This window comes from Malaclemys terrapin, chromosome 5 (genome assembly GCF_027887155.1).
Source record: "Malaclemys terrapin pileata isolate rMalTer1 chromosome 5, rMalTer1.hap1, whole genome shotgun sequence".
In the NCBI taxonomy this organism is placed as follows: domain Eukaryota; kingdom Metazoa; phylum Chordata; order Testudines; family Emydidae; genus Malaclemys; species Malaclemys terrapin.
In genome coordinates this window covers 127940636-127962662 of record NC_071509.1, presented here as the reverse complement: position 1 = coordinate 127962662, position 22027 = coordinate 127940636, and the positions used below count along the sequence as shown (strand labels likewise).

The window sequence follows — 22027 nt, the reverse complement described above, 5'->3', positions numbered from 1 at the left end:
GCCCCGCCCTCCCCGGAGCACTGCTTTACCATGTTATATCCGAATTTGTGTTATATCGGGGTAGAGGTGTATTTACCTTAAACCATGGAATATACATGATTTAACTAGAAACATAACTTAAAAAAAAAACCCAGTCCATTTGTCAGTCTAATCACAGTTCAGTTTCCTCTCACCTAGTTGCGTATAAGTTGATGAGTTTTTGTAGTGTGACTTTTGATTCTGCATTTAAAAAAAAGGCCTTATTATGTCTAAGTTCCCTCACCACACACACAAATAGCATGATCACATATGGAAGACTTACGTAAAACAGAAAGAGCTATACACATACTTTCTGTGCTACGCAAACAACAAGACAAATGCTTTGCAACTCTCACCCACTCAGCATATTTGAACTTTCCACATATATATCACCCCTTGGGCAATATACAAGTTTTATTTCAATTCATCAACCACATTGCTGACTTGTCTCTCCGCTCCTAAGTTATGCAGCAACCCCAAGTTGTGAAAAATAAGATTACTCTCATAACTCATGTTGTTCTGTGTCTCAAGTTTTTCTGCAGGGCCCTTTTAAATATAATGGCACCATCACATTTTGGACCACTACTACGGAGTCTGTTATGGAACAATGAAGGGAGGAATCAAGCCTCAAAACAAAGGGATAATGTTGATATTGATTTATTTATTTTTAGAAAGTTTTGAGGGTTTGGTATGGTGATGGATATGGAGCCTTCCACCTTTAGGTCACCTGCTTATAGCTGCTCAACACGGATAGTGACTGAAAGTCATTACTATCGGATGGATGTTTGATGGTGTACATAAAGTGAGTTTGTGTTGTCAATCTAGATACAAGATATGGTAGGGAAAAAAAGGTCAATGCAACTCGGGGCTACAAATGGAGAGGCATCACATTTGGGGTAATAGCCCCCTTCACACACGGCTCTCGTGAGACTGCACATGCTCATGAAGTATTCTATCATAAAGAGACTGCAAACTGGACAGAGACTAGGAAGAAATCTATTAGAAACTGGAGGGAATGACCCATGAGGAAAGATTAAAAGAGCTAAAAGGACACAGTTTTTCAAATGATGATGGGAGCGTTAACAGTCTAGAAATACTTGATGAGTGTAAAATCCAAGGAAGGAGAGGGGTAGATGTAGGAACAATAGAATGAAATTATGAAAGACAAAACTGAGGCTCAATATCATGACAAACCTAATGATAGGGAGCTCTAGTAGTCTGATGAATAATCTTGCAAAGGAAATGGAACAAACCTTACTCGTTTGCACATTTTGAACGAGACTGGATGAAAACCTCTAATAAATGTAGAACAGGGAACAATCCTGTACCAGCAGGGATATGGCCTAAGCCTATTAAGTCGAGTCCATCTCTAGATCCTATGGTTCAGTCCCTAGTGGATAAATATCCACATCCCAAGATCCACTGCTGCAATCAGCATTCATTAGTATCTTCATCCACAGGAGCCAACTTTTTTCTGCGCCAGTGGGTGCTCACGCCCCCAGCCCCACCCTAACTCTGCCCCTCCCTGTCCCATTGGACCTCTCCCCAAATCCCTGCCATGGCCCCACCCCTTCCCCCAGCACACCACGCTCCCCCTCTTCCCCCCGTCCCCTCCCGGGCTTGCCACGTGAAACAGCTGTTTTGTGGCCCAAGCACTGGGAGGGAGGGAAGGAGGAGAAGCAGGATGCGGTGGCCGGCTCAAGGGAGGAAGCAGAGGCAGAGGTGAGCTGGGGGGGGGGGGGGGGGAGAGGAGGACAGGGACCTAACGGTTGGTGCAGAGCACCCACCAGTTTTTCCCTGCGGCTGCCTATGTCTTCATCTATCAATCACCTCAGCAGGGAGGTCAAGCACTGAAAGAGCCACTGAGTATGAACTACTCTCTTGCTCATAGGGGTGGTTCCTTCCAGAAAAGTTTGGGGCATTGTGGGAAGCTTACCTTCTGTGTGGGGAAGTTCTATAAAGAGGAAACTCAGAGGTGAGAGAGGACTTTAGTCTCCATTACTATTAAATCACCACATTTCAGGAGCACTCCATAGCTGTATTTACTAGCTCGCTACAGTCTGCATTAGGCTCTCCATGGTAGGTTTTAATAGCAGTGACACATGGGACTTTGAAACAAAGAGCTAAACTGAGTGAGAACAGGAAACTGATTATTTCCCATCATTCAAGACCCTGGCTTGCACACACAATCCATGTGATACTGAACTAATCTGCAGTGCAGTTAGATAGAAGCAAGGTCCAAGTAGCCTGCATTCATCCTTCCAAGCAATCCACTAGCCAATTTCACTAATAATTTACTGCATGCAAAACTCCACTGTCACACTTGCTTTCCCCATCTTTTTAAAGGCAATCACTAAGCTATTCCGAGAAGCAGAGATGAAAGAGACCTATTAGATGATCCAGTCCATCTCCCAGCCAGGACAGGATTGCTCCCTACAGCACATTTTGTAGCATTGTGTCCAGTCTAGTTGTAAATGTATTAAGTGATGGAGCTTCTATCACTTCCCTGGAGAGATGAGTCCACAGACTAATACATCTCATTGCCAGAAACGCTCTCTAATATTCCACCTTTCCCAGTCTTAATTTCACTCATTTTCTTCAACTGGCACCAACTCCTTACACCACCCCAAATAATTCCTCTCTCTCCTTTTATTTTATGTGCTCCAAATGCTAACCAAAATTGTACATATTTGGTTATTTCATCAGTCTCTCTCAAACCAATTCCTTTAGGCCCCAAATCTTTCTATTGCTCTTATACCTATCTCCTAGAGGTGGAAGGGACCCTGAGAGGTCATCGAGTCCAGCCCCCCTGCCTTCACTAGCAGGACCAAGTACTGATTTTGCCCCAGATCCCTAAGTGGCCCCCTCAAGGATTAAACTCACAACCCTGGGTTTAGCAGGCCAATGCTCAAACCACTGAGCTATCCCTCCCTTTAGTTCAAAGTTAAGCCAAATTTTGTTCTCTTCTGCCCTTGTTTTCAATCTCTCAAGGTAATTTTATGTCTTTAGCAGTATTTACAATTCCTTCCAATTTATTATCATCTGAAAAATTCATTAATTATGCAGAAGAGGGAGTAAACAGCACATTATGCAAGAGGTTATAAAAGACCGGGATGAACACCAGTCACTGGGAATGCCAATGAACATGCTGCCACTTAGTCAGTATTTTGTGTTTATCGTTCTTCCAAATGCCACACTGGTACATGTTGTACTCTTTCCTGGACAATCCTGTCATGTGAGTATGTTCTCTGATGACACCTGCTGTACATCATACACCCGAAAGCATGCACTATCCTTAAAGGGACAACATTAACCTAAGACTCATTAACGAAACCACCAATACCACCCTTTCAAGAGTTACAACCACCACCACAGATTTTTAAAGATCTACATTAGATTTTAATATAGACTCTCTCTTCACTTTTCACACTGATTTTATTGTGTGTGTGTCTCGCTTCTTTTAGATTTATCAGCTTTACAGGTATTTCTTGTTAGCCCTGTGAGATATAGGAAGTCAGAGCAGATGATCACGGCAGTCCCTCCTTTCCAGCCTTAGCATCTAGGAATTTATGAAAGGTTTCATGGTTTGTTTGTTTAAGGACTCTTCTTTTCATTCAACTTTTTAGAGTTCACCAAAACATTTTTATTCATAATTAAGGCTGCAAGTCTGTCACGGATTGCGTGACTTTCCATGGCCTCCGTGACTTCTGCAGTGGCTGGTGCTGGCCCAGGGCCCGCCCTGGGCCAGCAGCAGCAGTTTGGGTGTGTGGAAGGGGGTTCAGGGCTAGGGGGCAGAGGTTTGGGGGGCACTTACCTGGGGTGGGGGCCCCCTCTGCAGCATGTAGGTGGTGGAGGGGCGAGGTCTCCATACCGCATGCTGCCAGTGCTCAGAGGCCCCGCCCCCACAGCTCCCATTGGCTGCGATTCCTGGCCAATGGGAGCTGCAGCAGCCGGCGCTTGTGGTGGGAGCAGCGGAGGAGCTCCTGCCCTGGCCCCTGCCTCGGATGCCTTGGAGCTTCACGGACGAAGAGCCGGGTAGGGAGCCCCGCCAACCCTCCCTCCCCCAGCACCAGCGGGGGTCCATGCCACGCCCCGTGCCTCCCCCAGCATGGATCCCGGGTCACCTTGACCCCCTCCCCCAACACCCCTGGACCATCACCCGCTCCAGAGCATACACTCTTTCCCCCCTCCCCACCCTTCCCACCACTCAAGTTTTAGTCATGGTAGGTATATTTTTAGTAAAAGTCATGGACAGGTCACGGGCCATGAATTTTTGTTTACGGCCCGTGACCTGTCCATGACTTACTAAAAATACCCGTGACTAAAACATAGCCTTATTCATGATGGAATTTTTTTAAAGTGGTTTATAAAACCTAAGCTTTTGGGCCTGGTTCTATCTGGGTACTTATATGGGCTTCCTCAGTTTAGCATCTCAACACCTCACAAGAATTATCTCCAGCTGTGAACCAGCACACAGAATGATTAAGTAACTTGCCCAAGGCCACAAAGGAAGTTGGTCAGAGCCAGGAATGCAGCTCAGAACTTGAGTCGAAGGCCAGTGCCTTAAGCCAAAGCCAACTCTTCCTATCCTAGTTAATACTGTCCCTTTAGAAATGATCCTCCTTGACATTGCTATGCCTCTCCTGTGGATTTTAAAGATCAAAGGCCTGATCCCAAAAAGCCTCCTCACATAAATTCAATGTAAAGGTTCACATCAGGAAGGATTTTCAGGGTCACACCCAACTTCCTCCTAGAAAACCTTAAAATAAAATATGGAACTAAAACTTACAAGCAGCGTCTGCTCACACAATTATTCCATTCCGTAGCCAAAAATAAATATTCTCCCAAGAACGCAATATGGATACTGGGACTCAGCCAGGAGTTCCCAGCACAAAGGGCTGGTTAGGACCTAGGTTTTTTTAAGGGTTCATCTGCACCTTAGGCACTGGACAAAACATTACATTCACATTCATAAAATTAGCTCCATAAACAATGCTACCTACCCAGAGCTGCTACATACTTAATAAATAACCAGCAATATTTTACTCTAGCCAAGATATTAAACTAGTGCTTCCTTTCCAACCCTCTTGTGCTCAAGATAACTACCTCATCGCCATTGGCTATTCGTTGTGCCAACTCCTTTAAGTTTCTCATCATTCTTTCGTCTCGAAAATCATACGGAAACGTCTCTGTCCACTCAGTCAATAGCTGAAGGATTTTGGGTGCAATTTTTCGTATCCGGCTCTAGAAAAAAAAAAAAAAGTTATATGAAACAAATATTGAAACCAATTGAATTACAATCTAATCATTATGGATTACTGCAATTGTGGAATATAAGGACATGGAAGTCAGTTAAAACTTGAAATGTAATTTAACTTGGCATTGGATTAAATATGCCAAAGCACATTAACTTCATTGGGTTTTGGACCAGTCCATCAGTGAACTGGCCAATTTAAAAAGAGTAAATTCTATCAGTATAAGAAAAATCCTAGATGCTAGATATGGTAGTGTCTCCAAAAGCTACTATAAACATTATCTAACAATTAGTTATAACATCTGCAGAAATGCCTAAGGCCTCAATTCTGCAAAGACTTATGCACATGCTTAATTAAGCAGGAGTATGAACTCAGTGGGACTACTTACATATATTTAATGATTGTTAATTATTTACACTGTGATAGCCTAAGAGCCTAGTCATGGACTAAGACCCCATTGTGCTAGTTGCTGTACAGACCAAAAAAGACAGTCCCTGTCCCAAAGAGCTTACTATCTAAGTAATCCTGCAAGCCTCAAGCAGGTGCTTAACCTGAAGCATGCAAGTAATCCCACTGAGTTCACACGCATGTGCTTAAAGTTAAACATGTGCCTAAGTCTTTGCAAGATTGCAGCCTAGCATGTCAAGATGTATATAGCACATCTTTAGTACCATATGCATTTTAAAGTACGATCTCATATATATTATTAAATATATGCACTTCTTTTTCCTACTCTTTCTTTTATTAAAACAAGTTAAAACTAAAAGTTACTTATAGTGCACTGGGATTTGGGAAATGAAACAAATGTCTCAGCAGAGACAGTTTTCATTCATTAGGGTTCTGTTGAATTCAGTGCCAAAACCTCCCCTTGCAGAATCAAGCCGCAAATCACACTTGCTAATGATTGGTTTTCAGTATATCCAATCCTGTAGCAAGCCCACTGATCAGAAGTGTTCTACCTTGGCGTAGAAAAAAGCATTTTGAGTCAGATTTACAAAATGAGACCTAACAGGTTTAGCAAGAGACCTAGGTTTAGCAAGAGACCTAACCTTGTCAGTCCCAGGCTCGCTTAGTCTCTGATGCTCCGTGCACAAATGGCAAACCTTGGCCATTAGCTCATACGGGTGCATGAACAGCCGCGAACTGAGCAGGAAGGTGAATATGTATGTTCTCTGTAGGCGAGAGAGAGAGAGGCAAAATCAACACGCATTTCATACTCCTCACTACAACATTACTTTCAACTCAATTTTTCATGTTTTAGCATTCAGAGCGCAACTTTGTGTATGGCTTGTGGGGAGAATGGCTGATACTACCGCAGAGGTAAGCGCTTAATTGTAACGAATGTCACCTCTCCATAGCCACTACAGTATTACATAGCCACTACTTGAGCCTAATTACGCTAGACAAAAACAAGGCTGGCCCATGGCAGGGCAGGACTCGCTTGATTTGTGACAACAGTATATAAAAGTTCAGCACCTGGAATTACTCAGAGCACAATTTCAGCTCCTCTTCCCTTGCTCTGCAGTAAACCTTTGTGACCTAAACTAATAGGTCACACAACTCATTCTAGCAGAGTGATGGAGTATAGCTCAAGAAACAAAATCCAAGCTAGATGCAATGCCACTGTGGGGCATAAACAGTAAACAGGGATGTACAGCAAAAAATAAAATACATTTTGTGGCCCGACTTTGTTACTATGAACTCAACTAAGGCTCGCAAAAGCAGAGCCATTTAGATTGTGGTTGGCATCATTCACCCCACCCCCATTACGGGGCCATTCCCAGTAACAAAAATTACATTTTGCTTTTCCCTCCAGATTCCTCCCATTCAAAGGTGTGTCAAGCACAGCTGATTTAATTTGCAGGGTGTATAGACTTACATCAGGATAGTAATCTACATTGGGTACTAAGTGCTGGATGAGGGCTTCCAGAGACCCTGACAGGAGATTGTTGTCATGGTAATAGAGTCCTCCACAGTTGTCCTCTTTTGACTGATACAGGTTTCTGTTGTAACCACTGCTGTCAAACATAACTGCAAAGGGAGGCGTTTGTGGCATACTTTCCTGAAGGAAGGCACAAAAGAGACACACAATAGAGTCAGAACAGGCCTTTGACACCCATTTCAAAAGACTGTATCACAACAGCAGGCTAAGGAAATAAAACCCTGACACAAAGTGATAAAAGCTAAATCATCTCTCACACACAAATCCTACTACACCTGAACTGCCCCGAGGTAAAACCAATTGCGAGTGGTGCCCTTGCTTTATCTGTTACGATTATGAGGTAAATTTTGCTTTTGTTTTTTGTCATTTCTTTATCACCTTATTGGGAGAAGGCAGATGTTAGAAACGGGATCTATTGGGCAGGGGGTAGTTAGCAGCGTGCGGGAGGGGTGGGGGAGGAGAGTTGTTGGTGAATGTTTTATGAATTAGAACTTTCTATAAAACCTATTTGCTATATAGTGGCAAAAATCTGTGACGGGCCAAATTCTGCCTGCAGCATACTTGGTTGAGCATTCACTTTGTCCAATAAGACCCCTGCATATGTGATGAAGGGGAAAAATGTAGACCGTCAACATTTAGGGGAACATTCCACTACATTACTTTCATTCTTGTTCAGTAGTAAATTACTACACCAGTAGTGCCACTGAAGCCAGTAGAGCTACCTGTGGAAATAGGTGTTCATCAACAAAAATAAGGGGTGCACAAACTATCCCCTGAGCAGTGAAGGAACTGTACTGAACATTTTAAAATTTTTGGGTGTCCAAAGTCCAAATCTGAGTTTGACAACTTGAGCTTCTTTCTATATTAAATGAAAGCCAAAAAAGGTGGCATCTCAGCCACAGAGAACCAAAGCCCCTTACCTCACAAACAACCACCCCCCTCTCCCCCACCTTAATCAGTCAGCACTATGCCATCAAAGTTGAAGGGAGGTGGGGGGAGGAGGAGAATTGTACTGACCACCCAAAGCCTTCTCAGTTGCACTGTATGTAGAAAAGCTAAAAGATAAAGCTTCTGATTATTTTAAATCTGAATTTCCCACCTCCTCCACACAATCACTCTTGGAATAGCTGCTCTCTGGCAGTTGGTGGAAATGTCTGGTTTTCATCCCTGATTGCAAGTTACCATCACACCCAAGTTCCATCATAATAATGTGCTTCTATCTACCTGGATAGTAGTTAACACGCAGTAAGTTCTAGCAAGCACGTCACATTTTGAGACCAAATAAACAGAGCGGCAATGCAGTAAGGTATCACACAGCTTCTATTCCTTTCAGCAATTACGAGGTAAGGGAGACCAAGTCCTACAGCTAATTTGCACCGGCTGCTGTGCATGTGGGTTGGCAGAGCACGTGTGCGTGAGTCTATGAAAAGCTTTCATGCCCGAGCCGTCATTGTAAGTGCAGATGCTGTTGCTTTTCTCTCCATTGTGTCAAATCCTATATGGAAAGAAACTCTCTTTCAAGCCACACTCTTCAGTCTGTGAAGGCACCTGATTTCGAGAACAAGTAGTAATGTGACAGCCTGGAGATAAGTAGCTTCTCTCCATCTGTGTGCTCTGCAACTCATAACAAAGCTCTTTTTCAGAGTGAGCTCAGTAGAGACTAGAAGCTATTAAGTTATTAGCTAGATTCCTGGGGACATAATGCACTGCACACAGAGCCAAAGACTCTCTGCTTCTGGCAGCATGTCCAGACAATGGAGGCATTCAGAGCAACAGAAGACTAAGAGATTCAGTAAGTAAACAATAAGAGAAAGCCAAATTCTGTTGCTTAACAGAGAGGGATAGTGAACGGAGGCTCCTGGCCTACATGACCTGCACTAATCCTGCTTTTTCGAGATGCCAAAAGATATTAGCATCAAAATGGGGTGGGGGAGGAGGCTCCGGGTCTGAAAAGTCACATTAGTCACTCCATGCAGCTGTTCAACCAGGGATCTGATTCTTTCCAGCACAGTGAATTGGGAAGGAAGAGGAAAAAGAATAAAATAATGCACGTGCCACGGCAGAAGGCGGCAAGGTGCAGAACTCTTGCAAACGATTCCTTTATTATGGATGCACAGCAGGTGATACGCAGGCCGTATCACAGCCATCTTTGGCAGGATAAAGCATTCTGAAAGACTGTCTCTGAAACTGTTTGCCAAGCTAGCGTGGTCCCAGGAATAAGAAAAGTTGAGGAGAGGAGATGGATGAAATGTGGCCATTTGAGGTGCAGATACTATGTAAACATATTCTGTGTTTTCACTTTGTGTACAGTCCCACCCAAATTTTACTCTGATTCTTTGAATTGGATAAACCCAAGAACTCAAAGAGAAGCTTAGACAAAATGTACGGCTTTGCATGGGTCTTAAATCCCCTAGTTTTGCTGAAAGGTGTCTCAAGTTAAAGTTTATAACAAAATCCAGAGGCAGGAGAGTTGTGTGTGGTTTCAAGCTATTGTGGTGACAGTTTCTTCAGCTCTAACTCAGAAGCCAATTAACTACTGACAGAGGAAGCAACTGCTGAGACTGTCCCAGAGCAAGGCATTATGTTGTATACTTCTAGCCAGACAGGAGAGAAAGACCATCAAGTCACATTACACAAGTATTCCAAATAACTGTATAAGTGCTGCCATTCACACCAAAACATCCAAAGACCAATTGCCCCCAACATTCACTTAATGGAGAACGCTGAGGAAGCCATGATTTGGTTCTGCAAAACCACTCTTCACCAAGTGTCTGGATTCAAAAACAAACATGGCCGTTTCTTTGAATCCAAGTCCCCATTTTATCCAAGTCACTCAAGTTTAAGGCTTGAAAGAAGTTAACGTTTCGTCCCATCTGACCAACGCATATTGGTTTTGCATATCCTAATTCCCAGTCAGATAGATTTTGGTTCTGCAAATCAAAATCAGAGATGTTTCAGATCAATGTCTCATTTTACCACCAAATTTTGGAGGTGCTGTACAGTTTCAATAAAAATGTCCAGTTTCGGCACATCACTAAGCAACTAATAACGATTTAAATAAAAGCTTACTAGAGTAAACAGGCAAAAACCAAAAGCATGCTTTCCTCTATAGTATGTATTTTTTTTTTAAAAAGGCACAATAAAAATCAAAGCTAAGAAAGCGGCTTAAACTTCAGTAACTAACTCCCAAGGGAAACAGATTTTATTTTGTGCTTTAGAGCCTCTAATTCTTAGCACAATGAGTGCCACCAGCATTGTTCATATCAGTTTGTTTCTAATGGATACTAAATTTAAGACCTAGAAAAATTATTACAGTGACTATATGAAGAGGAAAAAACCATCAAAATCATTAATAGTTGATTATTAACAATGTTATAAACCTCTAGGTCAAAGGTCAGAAATTGAGGTGGGTGTGTGTGTATATATATGGGTGGAAAGGAATGTGACGTTATGTGTACTGACTGTCTCTAAACTACTTAGAGAAGTTTCCTGCCCCAGACAGCTCAGTTCTGTCTCAATGAAATGTCAAGCAGTATTGAGTAAGAGATGCACTGTATACAGCATATTTAGACAGACGAGGATTTCGGTGTAAGTGAATGTGACACAGAACACATTGTCCATGTGACAAAATGGAGGATATCAAAGCATGATGGTGATAAATAGTCTATCCAACAGGATGACTCACATAACATATGCACTTTTCCAGCGTGATTTATTAACCTTGATCGTGTCTTTGCTGTATTTAATGAGGAGGTACAGATAAAAAGAATTCTACCTTGTTCTAATTTCCCCTGGATCTGTATAATGGGACCAAATTCTGCCTACAGACTTCAGCAGAGATGAATAGAAGGAAGAGAGCAGAATTTGGTCCATGAAGTCTAGAAACAAGTAGGATGGGTGTCCTAGTATCTACAAATATTGGTACACTCTACAAAGTAGAATGGGCTTTTAAAAGAAGAAAATATTAGAATTGGGATTGAAGAAGTGATGCAGCTGAAAAAAATTGTGAACCTTCACCCAAATTAAAACTGAACATTTTTACTAAAGTTTGGTTAACTTTAAAAACAACATTTGTTGTTGCTAGGATGAAGGATGGTCTTGTGATTAAGGCCCTGGACTGAGATATGCGTTCATTTCCTGGCTTGGCAACACAGACTTCCTCTGTGACCTTGGCCCAGTCACTGAACCTCTATGACTTGGTTCACCACCTGCAAAAGGAGAACAATACTTCTTTTCTTCTATCTTTTGTCTCATCTACTTAGATTTGCAAACTCTTCAAGGAAGAGACTTGCTCTTGCTGGGGTGTCTGTAGAACATATAGCATAATGGGATCTCAAGCTTGATAAATAATAGTAAGCAGCTTTCATGCGAGTGTAATGCCAGAAGCAGGAAAACACATGAGCAAAACTAGCAATTCCCGCAGTACCCCAGCTCTAATTTGGCAAACCCAAAAGATTCAAATAAAGCTTCCACGTTGTTGCATAGGGCTGGTCAGAAAACAGGAATTCCATTTTGCAAAAATAATAAATAATAATAATAATAATAATAATTGGAGTTTTCAAAGTTTGGTTTTGTTCTACCCTGGAACGAAACAAACCTCTGGAAATTTTTCACACAAAACATGGGAGACACCCATACTCATACAGTACCACCCCCACGCCACCCTCCCCAGAATAGGCAACAGCCCAGTGGTTAGGGAGCTCACCTAGGATATGGGAGACCCACATTCAAGTCCTTATTCCAAATCAGGTAGAGCGGGGATCTGAAACTGGGTCTCCCACATTCCAGGTGCCCTAACTACTGAGTGCTGGCTAATTAGTTGTGGGGTATCAGACTCACTCTCTCTCAGTTCAATCCTGAGAAACCTTCCTGATGAAAGTTTCATCAAAGCAGATGTTTCCTTGAAAAGTTTCAGTTTCAATCAATCAGCATTTCCTGACAATATAAATGTTTTGTCAAAAAATTCCCAGCCAGCTCTACTACTGAGTGAGTCTGAGCCAACCCTCAACAACAGAAAAGAATTAGCTTTTCACTGGCAATCATAGTGGACAGGGTCTGTTTTCATTGCTCTTCTAAGAGACCAGTTTGCACATCATATCTACAAAATAAAGTCAGCCTGTGTCTGTGTAGAGGGAGTCACTTCAGAATTCAGTACTAACCTGATTACAGATGGAAGGCACACTACAGTACTAGCACACTTTTGATTTTTGCTCACATTGCACTGCTTCAGCCAAAAGACAGTAAGATTGAACACAAGGAAGACCACCGAATCTTTACCTTCTTATGCAGGAAGCAGATCTGCAGTCATGCCTCCCTAAAACTACTTCAGAACTCAGGCCACAATCTCCTTTCAGAGCTTTGCTTCCCAACATGCTGGAAAATAGGCTTTCGATAAGAGATAGGCTGCTATAAACTTTGGGGCTGGTAAAAGCAAAGGAGTATGAGGGCTGTAGTAAAGAACATTAACATCTTTTCCAGCTGGGAAATGATATGGACAAGTTAAAATGAGCTTTAACTGTGACATGACGGAAGGAAGGATTAGAGATCTGACCACAAAGTCTGACCTTATCTTACTTTTTTGGTCTGTATTTGTGACAAGTGCAAACATTTTATACAAGGTTGTAGTGTCACCAAAAAGAATAGTTTACCAGCCGTAGAGAGCAACTTTTGAAAATTTGAGATGAAAGACTACCTGGGGAGAGCAAGCTTGAAATCCAATAGGTCATGCTACTTTCAGATGAAACTTAAAAGATCATAGAATTGGAAGGGACCTTGAGAGGTCATCTAGTCCAGTCCCCTGCACTCAAAACAGGACTAAGTATAGACCATCCCTGACAGCTATTTGTTCAACCTGCTCTTAAAAATCCGCAATGATAGAGATTCCACAACCTCCCTAGGCAATTTATTATAGTACTTAACCACTCTGACAGTTCAGAAGTTTTTCCTAATGTCCAACCTAAACCGCCCTTGCTGCAATTTAAGCCCATTGCTTCTTGTCCTATCCTTAGAGGTTAAGGAGAACAATTCTTCCTCCTCCTCCTTGTAACTACCTTTTATGTACTTGAAAACAGTTATCATGTCCCCTCTCAGTCGTCTCTTTTCCAGACTAAACAAACCCAATTTTTTCAATCTTCCCTCATTGGTCATGTTTTCTAGACCTTTAATCATTTTTGTTGCTCTTCTCTGGACTTCCTCCAATTTGTCCACATCTTTCCTGAAATGTGGGACACAATACTCCAGTTGAGGCCTAATCAGCGTGGAGTAGAGCAGAAGGATTACTGCTCATGCCTTGCTTACAATACTCTTGCTAATACATTCCAGAATGATGTTCGCTTTTTTTGCAACAGTGTTACACTGTTGACTCCTATTTAGCTTGTTATCCACCATGACCCCCAGATCCTTTCCACAGTACTCCTTCCTAGGCAGTCATTTCCCATTTTGTATGTGTGCAACTGATTGTTCCTTCCTAAGTGGAGTACTTTGCATTTGTCCTTATTGAATTTCATCCTATTTACTTCAGACCATTTCTCCAGTTTGTCCAGATCATTTTGAATTTTAATCCTATCCTCCAAGGCACTTGCAACCCCTCCCCGCTTGGTATTATCTGCAAACTTTATAAGTGTACTCTCTATGCCATTATCTAAATCATTGATGAAGATAGTGAACAGAACCGATCCCCGCGGGACCCCACTCGTTATGCCCTTCCAGCATGACTGTGAACCACTGATAAACTACTCTCTGGGAACGATTTTCCAACCAGTTATGCACCCACCTTATAGTAGCTCCATCTAGATTGTATTTCCCTAGTCTGTTTATGAGAAGGTCATGCGAGACAGTATCAAAAGCCTTACTAAAGTCAAGATATACCCCATCTACCGCTTCCCCCCATCCACAAAGCTTGTTACTCTGTCAAAGAAAGCTATCAGGTTGATTTGACACGATTTGTTCTTGACAAATCCATGCTGACTGTTACTTATCACCCCATTGTCTTCTAGGTGTTTGCAAATTGATTTCTTAATTATTTGCTCCATTATCTTTCCAGTACCGAAGTTAAGCTGACTGGTCTGTAATTCCCGATGACCCACCCCACCAAATGGTAGTCATGTCTATTACATGCAGTCATTAAAGATCTCTTTAAATATATATATCTATTTAAGAAGAGTAGAGGTTTACTCCCTATCCCTCATCAAAGTTTCCCTCTCACTACTGTTCTATGGAGAGCCTTTGGTTGCCACTCTCCACCTCAGAGGTGGGGCTGTATATATAGACCTGTGAAGTGTTTGGGGCCTGATCCAGTGACCACTGAGCAGAAAGACTCCCACCAATTTCAACTGATGCTAGCTAGATGAGGCCTCTGGAGCCCTTTGAAACAAAAGCTATGTTACCAGAGCTCAACATCATTCTGTGGCAGAAAACACACATTCCAACCTCCCTGCAGTATGTTCTCTGTGCATTTGGCAAGGGGCAGGGGTTCATTTATTATGAGTTGTGCTGCAACCTAGAATGAACACAAAGAGAAGAGGAAGAACTCCTCAGTTTCAGTTTTGCTGTTGTGTTCCTGGCAAGCATCATCTCGCAGCGCTTGGGGAAGCGGCACTTATTGATTCTACCTAGGAGTGCTGTCAAACACACAAACTAAGCAAACTGCAAGAAGGAGCGACCGTCTTCTCTGAAAGCTTGAAGTTACCACAAACATAGGCGTTACGGATAACAATAATGGGTACTAAATTCTCAGCCAGAAATGTGACTTGATGGATGCAAAATGACTTTAAAGAGACACCAAGAGATATCCAAGGTTTCTTCTTCTGTATTAGGCTACTGAGATATATTTAATATTATTCCTTAGAAAATATATTTTCTAAGGGCACCGAATTGTAAATGGTGGCATTTCGCATTCAAAATGAAAGATCACAATGCAATCATTGCCAAAGCCAGAAGGGGGTCGGAGATGAGAATTCCCTTGTCTGTACTAAAAGATTAACACAATAAAACTGTCTGTAACCCAGAAACACTCACATTGTGTGGTAGTATCAGGGCTTGAACTCTCTGTAGGCAGTAGCTAGACATGATCATGCACACACACGCCTAAGCATTCCATCCAATAGAGGGCACAGGTTTTCATAATTGTCTGTCTGCCACAATATTAACAAACATGATGTAAAAGTTAGTAACTGAGACATTGGTTGATTTAAATAACATTTGTAGAGGACTTGGGAATTGTATGTGATCCTGTACAACTTATATGTACAATTCATGACAGATTACTTGCAGAAGATAATAGGCTGAAAGGGGGGAAGAATTTCTTAGGTTAGTGCTGAACAGATCAAGACTTCTATTTTGATCTAAAGCCATATTTTCTCTGGAGCATAGGAGAGGACTCTTTCTTCATTCTTGGCGTAAACAGGGAATGTTTAAAATCTAAAGAGGTTAGATGTACATTCACCCATAGCTATCAGAACTGTGACACAGTAATAAAGTAGCTCCTTGATTAAAAAAGATGCCCTGAATAAACAGGGTCATTGGAATGTCTTCCATTTCTTTTAGTAAAGTCCATACATTGCTACGTTGTGTGTAAATATGTCTGTCTGAGCAATGGCCCATAAAAGAGTGACCTAATTTTCTCAGAGTCTGCCAACCGAAGAGGAGAAAAGGAACAAAAAAAGTTCCTGTCCTGTCAATACTGAAATGCTGCAATTACACATAACAGACTCAAGCTAAAAAAAAAAAAAAAAAAAAGGGCGCTAATACTTTTTCTGCTCATCCGTCCCACTTCTATATACCTCCCGCAGAAGCAGCTGGCAAGGAGACAGGGAGAACAGTTTCCTGAATAGCAAAGAGAAGCACTGTTCTGAAGTATCAGGAGGTAGCCATGTTAGTCTGTATCCACAAAAACAACAAGGATTCCGGTAGCACCTTAAAGACTAACAGATTTTTTTGCGCATAAGCTTTCGTGGGTAAAAAACAAAACAAAACAAAAAAACCTCACTTCTTCAGATACATCACATCTTCAGCAGTGAGGTTTTTTACCCACGAAAGCTTTATGCCCAAATAAATCTGTTAGTCTTTAAGTTGCCACTGGACTCCTTACTGTTCTGAAGTAGCACTGTACAAGCACTTGTGGGCAGGCCACATAGGCCACATTAAGGTGTTGGGCTGGAATGATTAAAACCAGGACCCAAAATAAAATAAATAAATAAATAAATCTAGATTTCAGTACAATCAGCCAGAATGCTACTACAGTGCCAGTAAAGCAGGACATCTGAGCCCTCTGATCAAAACAGTTTGAACATTCCCTTTGTGCTGTTGGTGACTCAAACACCCCAGTATTGTACTATAGTGGATGAGAACAAGATTGCAGAAACAGCATCAATTCCTGGTGGCCAGAAATTGAATAAATTACAAAAATAACCACATGGTAGAAGTTCCACTGTACTGTTGTACTTGGAGCTCTGTCCTACGCATGCACACAAATACTGGACGTATCAACTTTGTCAAAACAGATATGCCAATCAAAGCTACTGACATTGAAATACAGGAACAAAGCGAAACTGATAAGAATAGTTTCATCGTCCAAGAAGGGAAAGCTACAAAGAGTAAATTATCAATGAAAGGAAAGAGTATACAGTCTTTCAGTTGTAAACACAGGAAAGAGAATTATTTTTACATGTGATTGTTTCATGTCAGCAGTCTCCCTTTAATACTGTGTATTTTTGTTTTTGTTTGTTTGTTTTTCATTCACAAGTACAGCTGTTCTGCAAGCAGCTTGTTTGTTCATCTTGAAAACACCAACACCACACTTCTCGCAAGGTTCAACGAACTTCACTTGGATGCAACTATCTGAAAACAGAACCAATCAAAGACGAAGGGTCCATGCCATGGAGATTGGGCCAGCTGATGAAGCAGCTCAGTGGCAGAGTTATTCTAGAGGTAGCTATGGATCATGAGCCTCCAAAGATCCTGGAGCTCAGCCTGCTGCCCATTCTGTAGTGATTTGCAGGATGAATGGACTTGAAAAGCACGCAGAGGGGCCTCAACCTGGCTAAAGCATGCAATGAAATACTGTCTTTCCTGAACAGCAGGACTGCATAGGAAGTAATAGCTGCTTTTTGATGTCATTATTTATGATCATGCAGCTGGACTGGAAGAGAGGACATTTCAGGTGACAATTGGTATTGGGATGAGTAAAAGGTAGGGGCTTTTTGGTAGCTCAAAATGTATTTCCCCTCCATAAAGTTTCTCATATGGATTTTCTTCCTAATAGCTCCACCTTACAATCAAATCAAGGCGGACGCTAATAAACACCTCCCTAGTCTGGGTTATTTTTTATCCAAATAAAAAACAAGTATATTTTTGCCCTAAGACAATTTATCTGACTCAAAACATTAAGTAAGAATTCTGCTGGAATTGCTGGGCCCGGCACCTAGAGCTTTGCACTCAAAGAAATGCAAAGAAAAAAATATATACTCTATTCAGAGTGAGTTTTACTAAACTTGATGGAATCAGGGGAGGATTTGCAGAAGTGCTCAGCATTCCACTAACTGTTCCTGCTGAAGTCAATGACCGACTTCCGCCACAAACACTAACCCTCCCTCAATTCCTATAGGAAGGATGGGCTGTTCATTTCTCCTGCGTGTTGTGAAGTTTTGTCTGCTGTCCTGCCTACATGCCTTAGAGACAGCCAACATCTGTGGGGTCCAGTAAATTGCTTTTCACCATGACAAAGATATAAGTTTGCCACAGGAGACTATCAGAGTAGTAACAATAACCACAGGGTCATAACAGTAACTAATGTTACTAATACCATGAATACTGACCCGTTTTATGTGACAGAGGCACTAACCTTTGTAACTCTGACCCAAGTCAGTTGACTAGGGCCAGAAAATAAAGTTCAGTTTCATCAGCACACTTATATCACAGGAGTGGATTTGCATTTGTTTGCAGTGACAGAGAGCTTTATAAAAAGCCATATAAAATGTAGTCAGTAGGGAAATAAAAATGAGGTTAGGTTAGCTTAAAGCCTAGACCTGATTCTGCCCACTGACTTCTTGTATGGCCTTGGCCAAGTCATTTAATTTCTCACTTTCTCATTTCTCCCACCTATCAGTAAACGGGGATAATTATATTTTGTTATTTCACAGGATTTACGATTCTTTACACAACAAGATCGTTTTACAGAAGGTGCTCTACAAGCATATTATATTAACAACGCCAGGTACATGTTAGCAGCTTTGAACATCAAGCTCACATGGGAGAAGTCCTTCCGTGACCTCACAAAAGCAAGATACTATTGAATTAGAGAGATGTTGCTCTTTATACTAAAATGCTGGTTCATGCTTTGTCTTCATTTTGTGAAAGCTACAATGAATTTTGTACACCATTTTCCCATTTATAATCACAAGTGACAAGCAGGTTGTAATTTGCAACTACAACCTGTAACAGGATTTAACAACAGCATTTATAAAAGCCACATTGAACTTGTCCTAGCTAGGAATTTAATGAGCAAATTTCTCCCTTCCACTTAGCTGATGCAGGAAAGTGCTAAATGCTGGTTTGAGAAATTGCCATCTTATTTCACCAGAAGTAAGGCAAAAGGTTAACAATCCTCCCCCCTCACCCCCTTTCCCCTTTGGGCAGACCTTAAATATTCATGACTGAGAGAGACTATTACTGTAGCTTAAGGCAAGAGTAAGGAATTTGCTCATGAGACAAAACAAACAATATAGCATAGTACAAATTAGTATTTCCTCTAAGGGCTTATTTACATACAACAGTTGTACCACTTTAACTATACAGTACTGATGTAGTTAAAGCAATACAACCCTTCCTAGTGTGGATGCAGTTACACTGGTATAAAAGTGCTTATACTAGTTTGGCTTATTCCCATATGAGAAACAGAATAAGTTACACTGCTATAACTGTATCCACACTACAGTACATCTACACTACCCGCCGGATTGGCGGGTAGCGATCGATCTATTGGGGATCGATTTATCGCGTGTAGTGTAGACGCGATAAATTGATCTCCAATCGCTCTCCCGGCGAGAGGGGGAAGCAAAGTCGACGGGGGAGCCGCGGCCGTTGATCCCGCGCTGTGAGGACATGAAATAAGTAATTTTAATTCGATCTAAGATACATCAACTTCAGCTACGCTATTCTCGTTGCTGAAGTTGCGTATCTTAGATCGATCCCCCCCAGTGTAGACCAGGCCTTTGGAATGTATTAGTATAACAATTTCAGGTATAGGGGTATTTTTTAAATCATGCCAATAATTCTATCAGTACAAAAACTGTGTTTAGACCAAAAGGTAAGCAAAGATTGTTCAAATTCACCTGTGGGGAAGGCAAGTACAACTCCATCAGGATCTATAGTAATTATACTTGTTTAAAACCAGGGCTGAATTTTCTTCCAGTGATTTTTAGACTTTGTCTAGTCTAGGGGAAAAGGGTGCTGCTCCCTACCCCCCACTAGTTAGTTCTAATCAGCTACTTTAATTCACCTGAAAACCTTACTTAACACCAATGTGGACATAGTTCAAGCTAGTTCGAATGAAAAAAGCATCTTTTTCTTAGTTTTGACTAGGCCTTATTTGAAGAGAAACAAGCACACGCTGTCAGACTTCATCTGTTGGTTTATTTCAGCTGCTAGTAACTGGTAGCAGTTCCCATGCTCAACAGAAGGTGGATCCTGGCCCTCTGTTTAAAAGGACAATGAGACTTTGATCTAGTGATTCACATTCAATACGGACTAACAGGGCTACCACTCTGAAACCATTCATAAAGTATGGTATTTAACAAACACATACAGACTCGGATGGTGAAAAGATCATCATCAATGCTGGCTACTGGTTTATGAATACTTAAAAGTAAGGAACACCTATTACAGAGTGTACAAGTATAGTGAGAGAAGCACTTCTTGAGTGATGAAAGCACTTGACCTTTGGCCCCATGCTTTGTTACATACTGAAGGCATGTGATGATCTCACAACAACAAAACACCACACACTTTGGAATGTGTTCTCCCATTTGGAAAACAGATTATTAATTAACAAAAATGGGAAGGATAAGTATACCTGAGTCATGTAGTTGTTCCATAACTTCACAGGAAACCTTAGCTGGATTGCTCCCTTAATTGTGCCCATTTTCTAAGTACATATATAGTCACACTGAGGCACCTTACCTTACTGCAGTGATTTAGTTTCTTTAATACTCCTCCTCACAGCAGCAATAATAAAGGAGAACTTAACAATGCCTTTTGGCCAGAGGTGGATTATTTCTGTTCTGCTCATAAAGTCCCCATTGTGACTATAAAATTTGTTAGGGAACTTTTGTTTGCAAGTTTGTTTTCCAGCACAGGCCAAGAAGATGATAGAGAATTTCCTTGCACACCCACACCAAATGACAACAAGCATTTTCTAGTGCTTAAAAGACACAACTCCAAGTGAGAAGTGCACACAAGTTTAGTTTCAGCAGAACTTATTCAAATGCAGATAACTACTTCCCCACTCTGAAGTTACAGATTTTCCTTTAGATTGCATGGCTGAACATTAATATAATAAATGGGGTGAAGGAGCAGTGAGGGGAAGGAAATAGTGCTGAACCAAAGGCATAGCTGGAGTTCAGTTAGGAACACTGTGTAAAAATGTAAAGCCCTTTCTATAAAAGAAATAATATATTTTATCTCAGCTGAAGAGTCATTAGGCTTTTCTAGACAGTACACTTTAAGATAAGTTCTCTGAACCACTAATTTGCTGTGGTTGTGCTTTCGTGCTTGTCCTCCCAAGTCGGAGGGAAGGAGCTACTGTTACTGTAAATAAATCTACAGAAGGGAGAACAGTAATAAAGAATAACATGGCCAGAGTAAAGATGTGCAAGAGTGAAACTGATTCCTATGGGCTGTTCCATTCCTAAACCATTTGATAAAATACTTGTAATGTTTTCTTGTTCTGCACTCACACTAACTAGGAGTCAGACTGAGTCCGGCACTGGCTGGAACATTGTTTTGGTTTCTCAGAGCATGCAGAATTTAAGCTTGCATTTAAAAGACAAGTTTCTAAGCTTCCTGGTAGTTAATAAAACCTTTGGAGCATGAACCAATGGAGTGGTGTCTTAGCATGCGTGTACGCACACACAGAGAGGTAGCTGTGTACCTCTCCTGTTCTACTTCTCAATGGAGTGAAAAGTGACACCTATTGCCCTATTTTCAGAAGTGCGGAGCAGACATGATGCCAGCGGAAGTCAATGGGAACTGCAAGTGCTCAGCACTTTTGGAATAAAAAGAAAAAATCCCAACCCTTAATGATTATTTAAACATTACTTAGCTATTTCACCACTGATCGTTTTAGAGGATCGTGGAGAGTACCAGTCCTACACTAAACCGTTTTAAAAGTTTGGCTTTGTTACAGCTTATCACAGATTTAATTTGCATATTAAAATATCCAGTTATGCAAAGATAAACATAAAAAGGCCCATCTATCCTGTAGCTACCACCATATTGGGAGTTAAAACATTAGATGCTTGCAGTGCTGTAGCATAGTTAACATGGCTAAGGCATGGGTTGTAGGATCTTCACTGCAAAACTAAGCCACATTTTAAACATGCGGTACACATATTTTAGCCATCCCCCCATCTCCCCGCCATCATAAAAAGTTACAGTGTAGACCAGATCTAACCCACTTACATGAAATTTCCTCTTTCAGTAAAATCCTTTCTTTATTTTATAATGACACTGCACTGTAAGTGCCACAGTAACAGGTGCAAATGTTGACTAAATTCTCAGTGGAGTAACTAGAACATGGAAACCCAGCCACTACCAA

General features: G+C 41.4%; 1 protein-coding gene across 3 annotated transcripts in view; it reads right to left on the bottom strand.

Moving 5' to 3' along the window:
• The window catches only part of RASGEF1B (RasGEF domain family member 1B), a 455348-nt gene that overhangs the window by 16272 nt on the left and 417049 nt on the right, over positions 1-22027 (bottom strand). For all 3 annotated transcript variants that reach the window (XM_054030192.1, XM_054030193.1, XM_054030194.1), the window contains 3 exons: positions 7153-7335; positions 6323-6445; positions 5125-5262 (listed from right to left, as the gene is read on the bottom strand). In XM_054030192.1, the coding sequence (XP_053886167.1) occupies positions 5125-5262; positions 6323-6445; positions 7153-7335 (444 nt within the window). The remainder of the gene's footprint in view (positions 1-5124; positions 5263-6322; positions 6446-7152; positions 7336-22027) is intronic.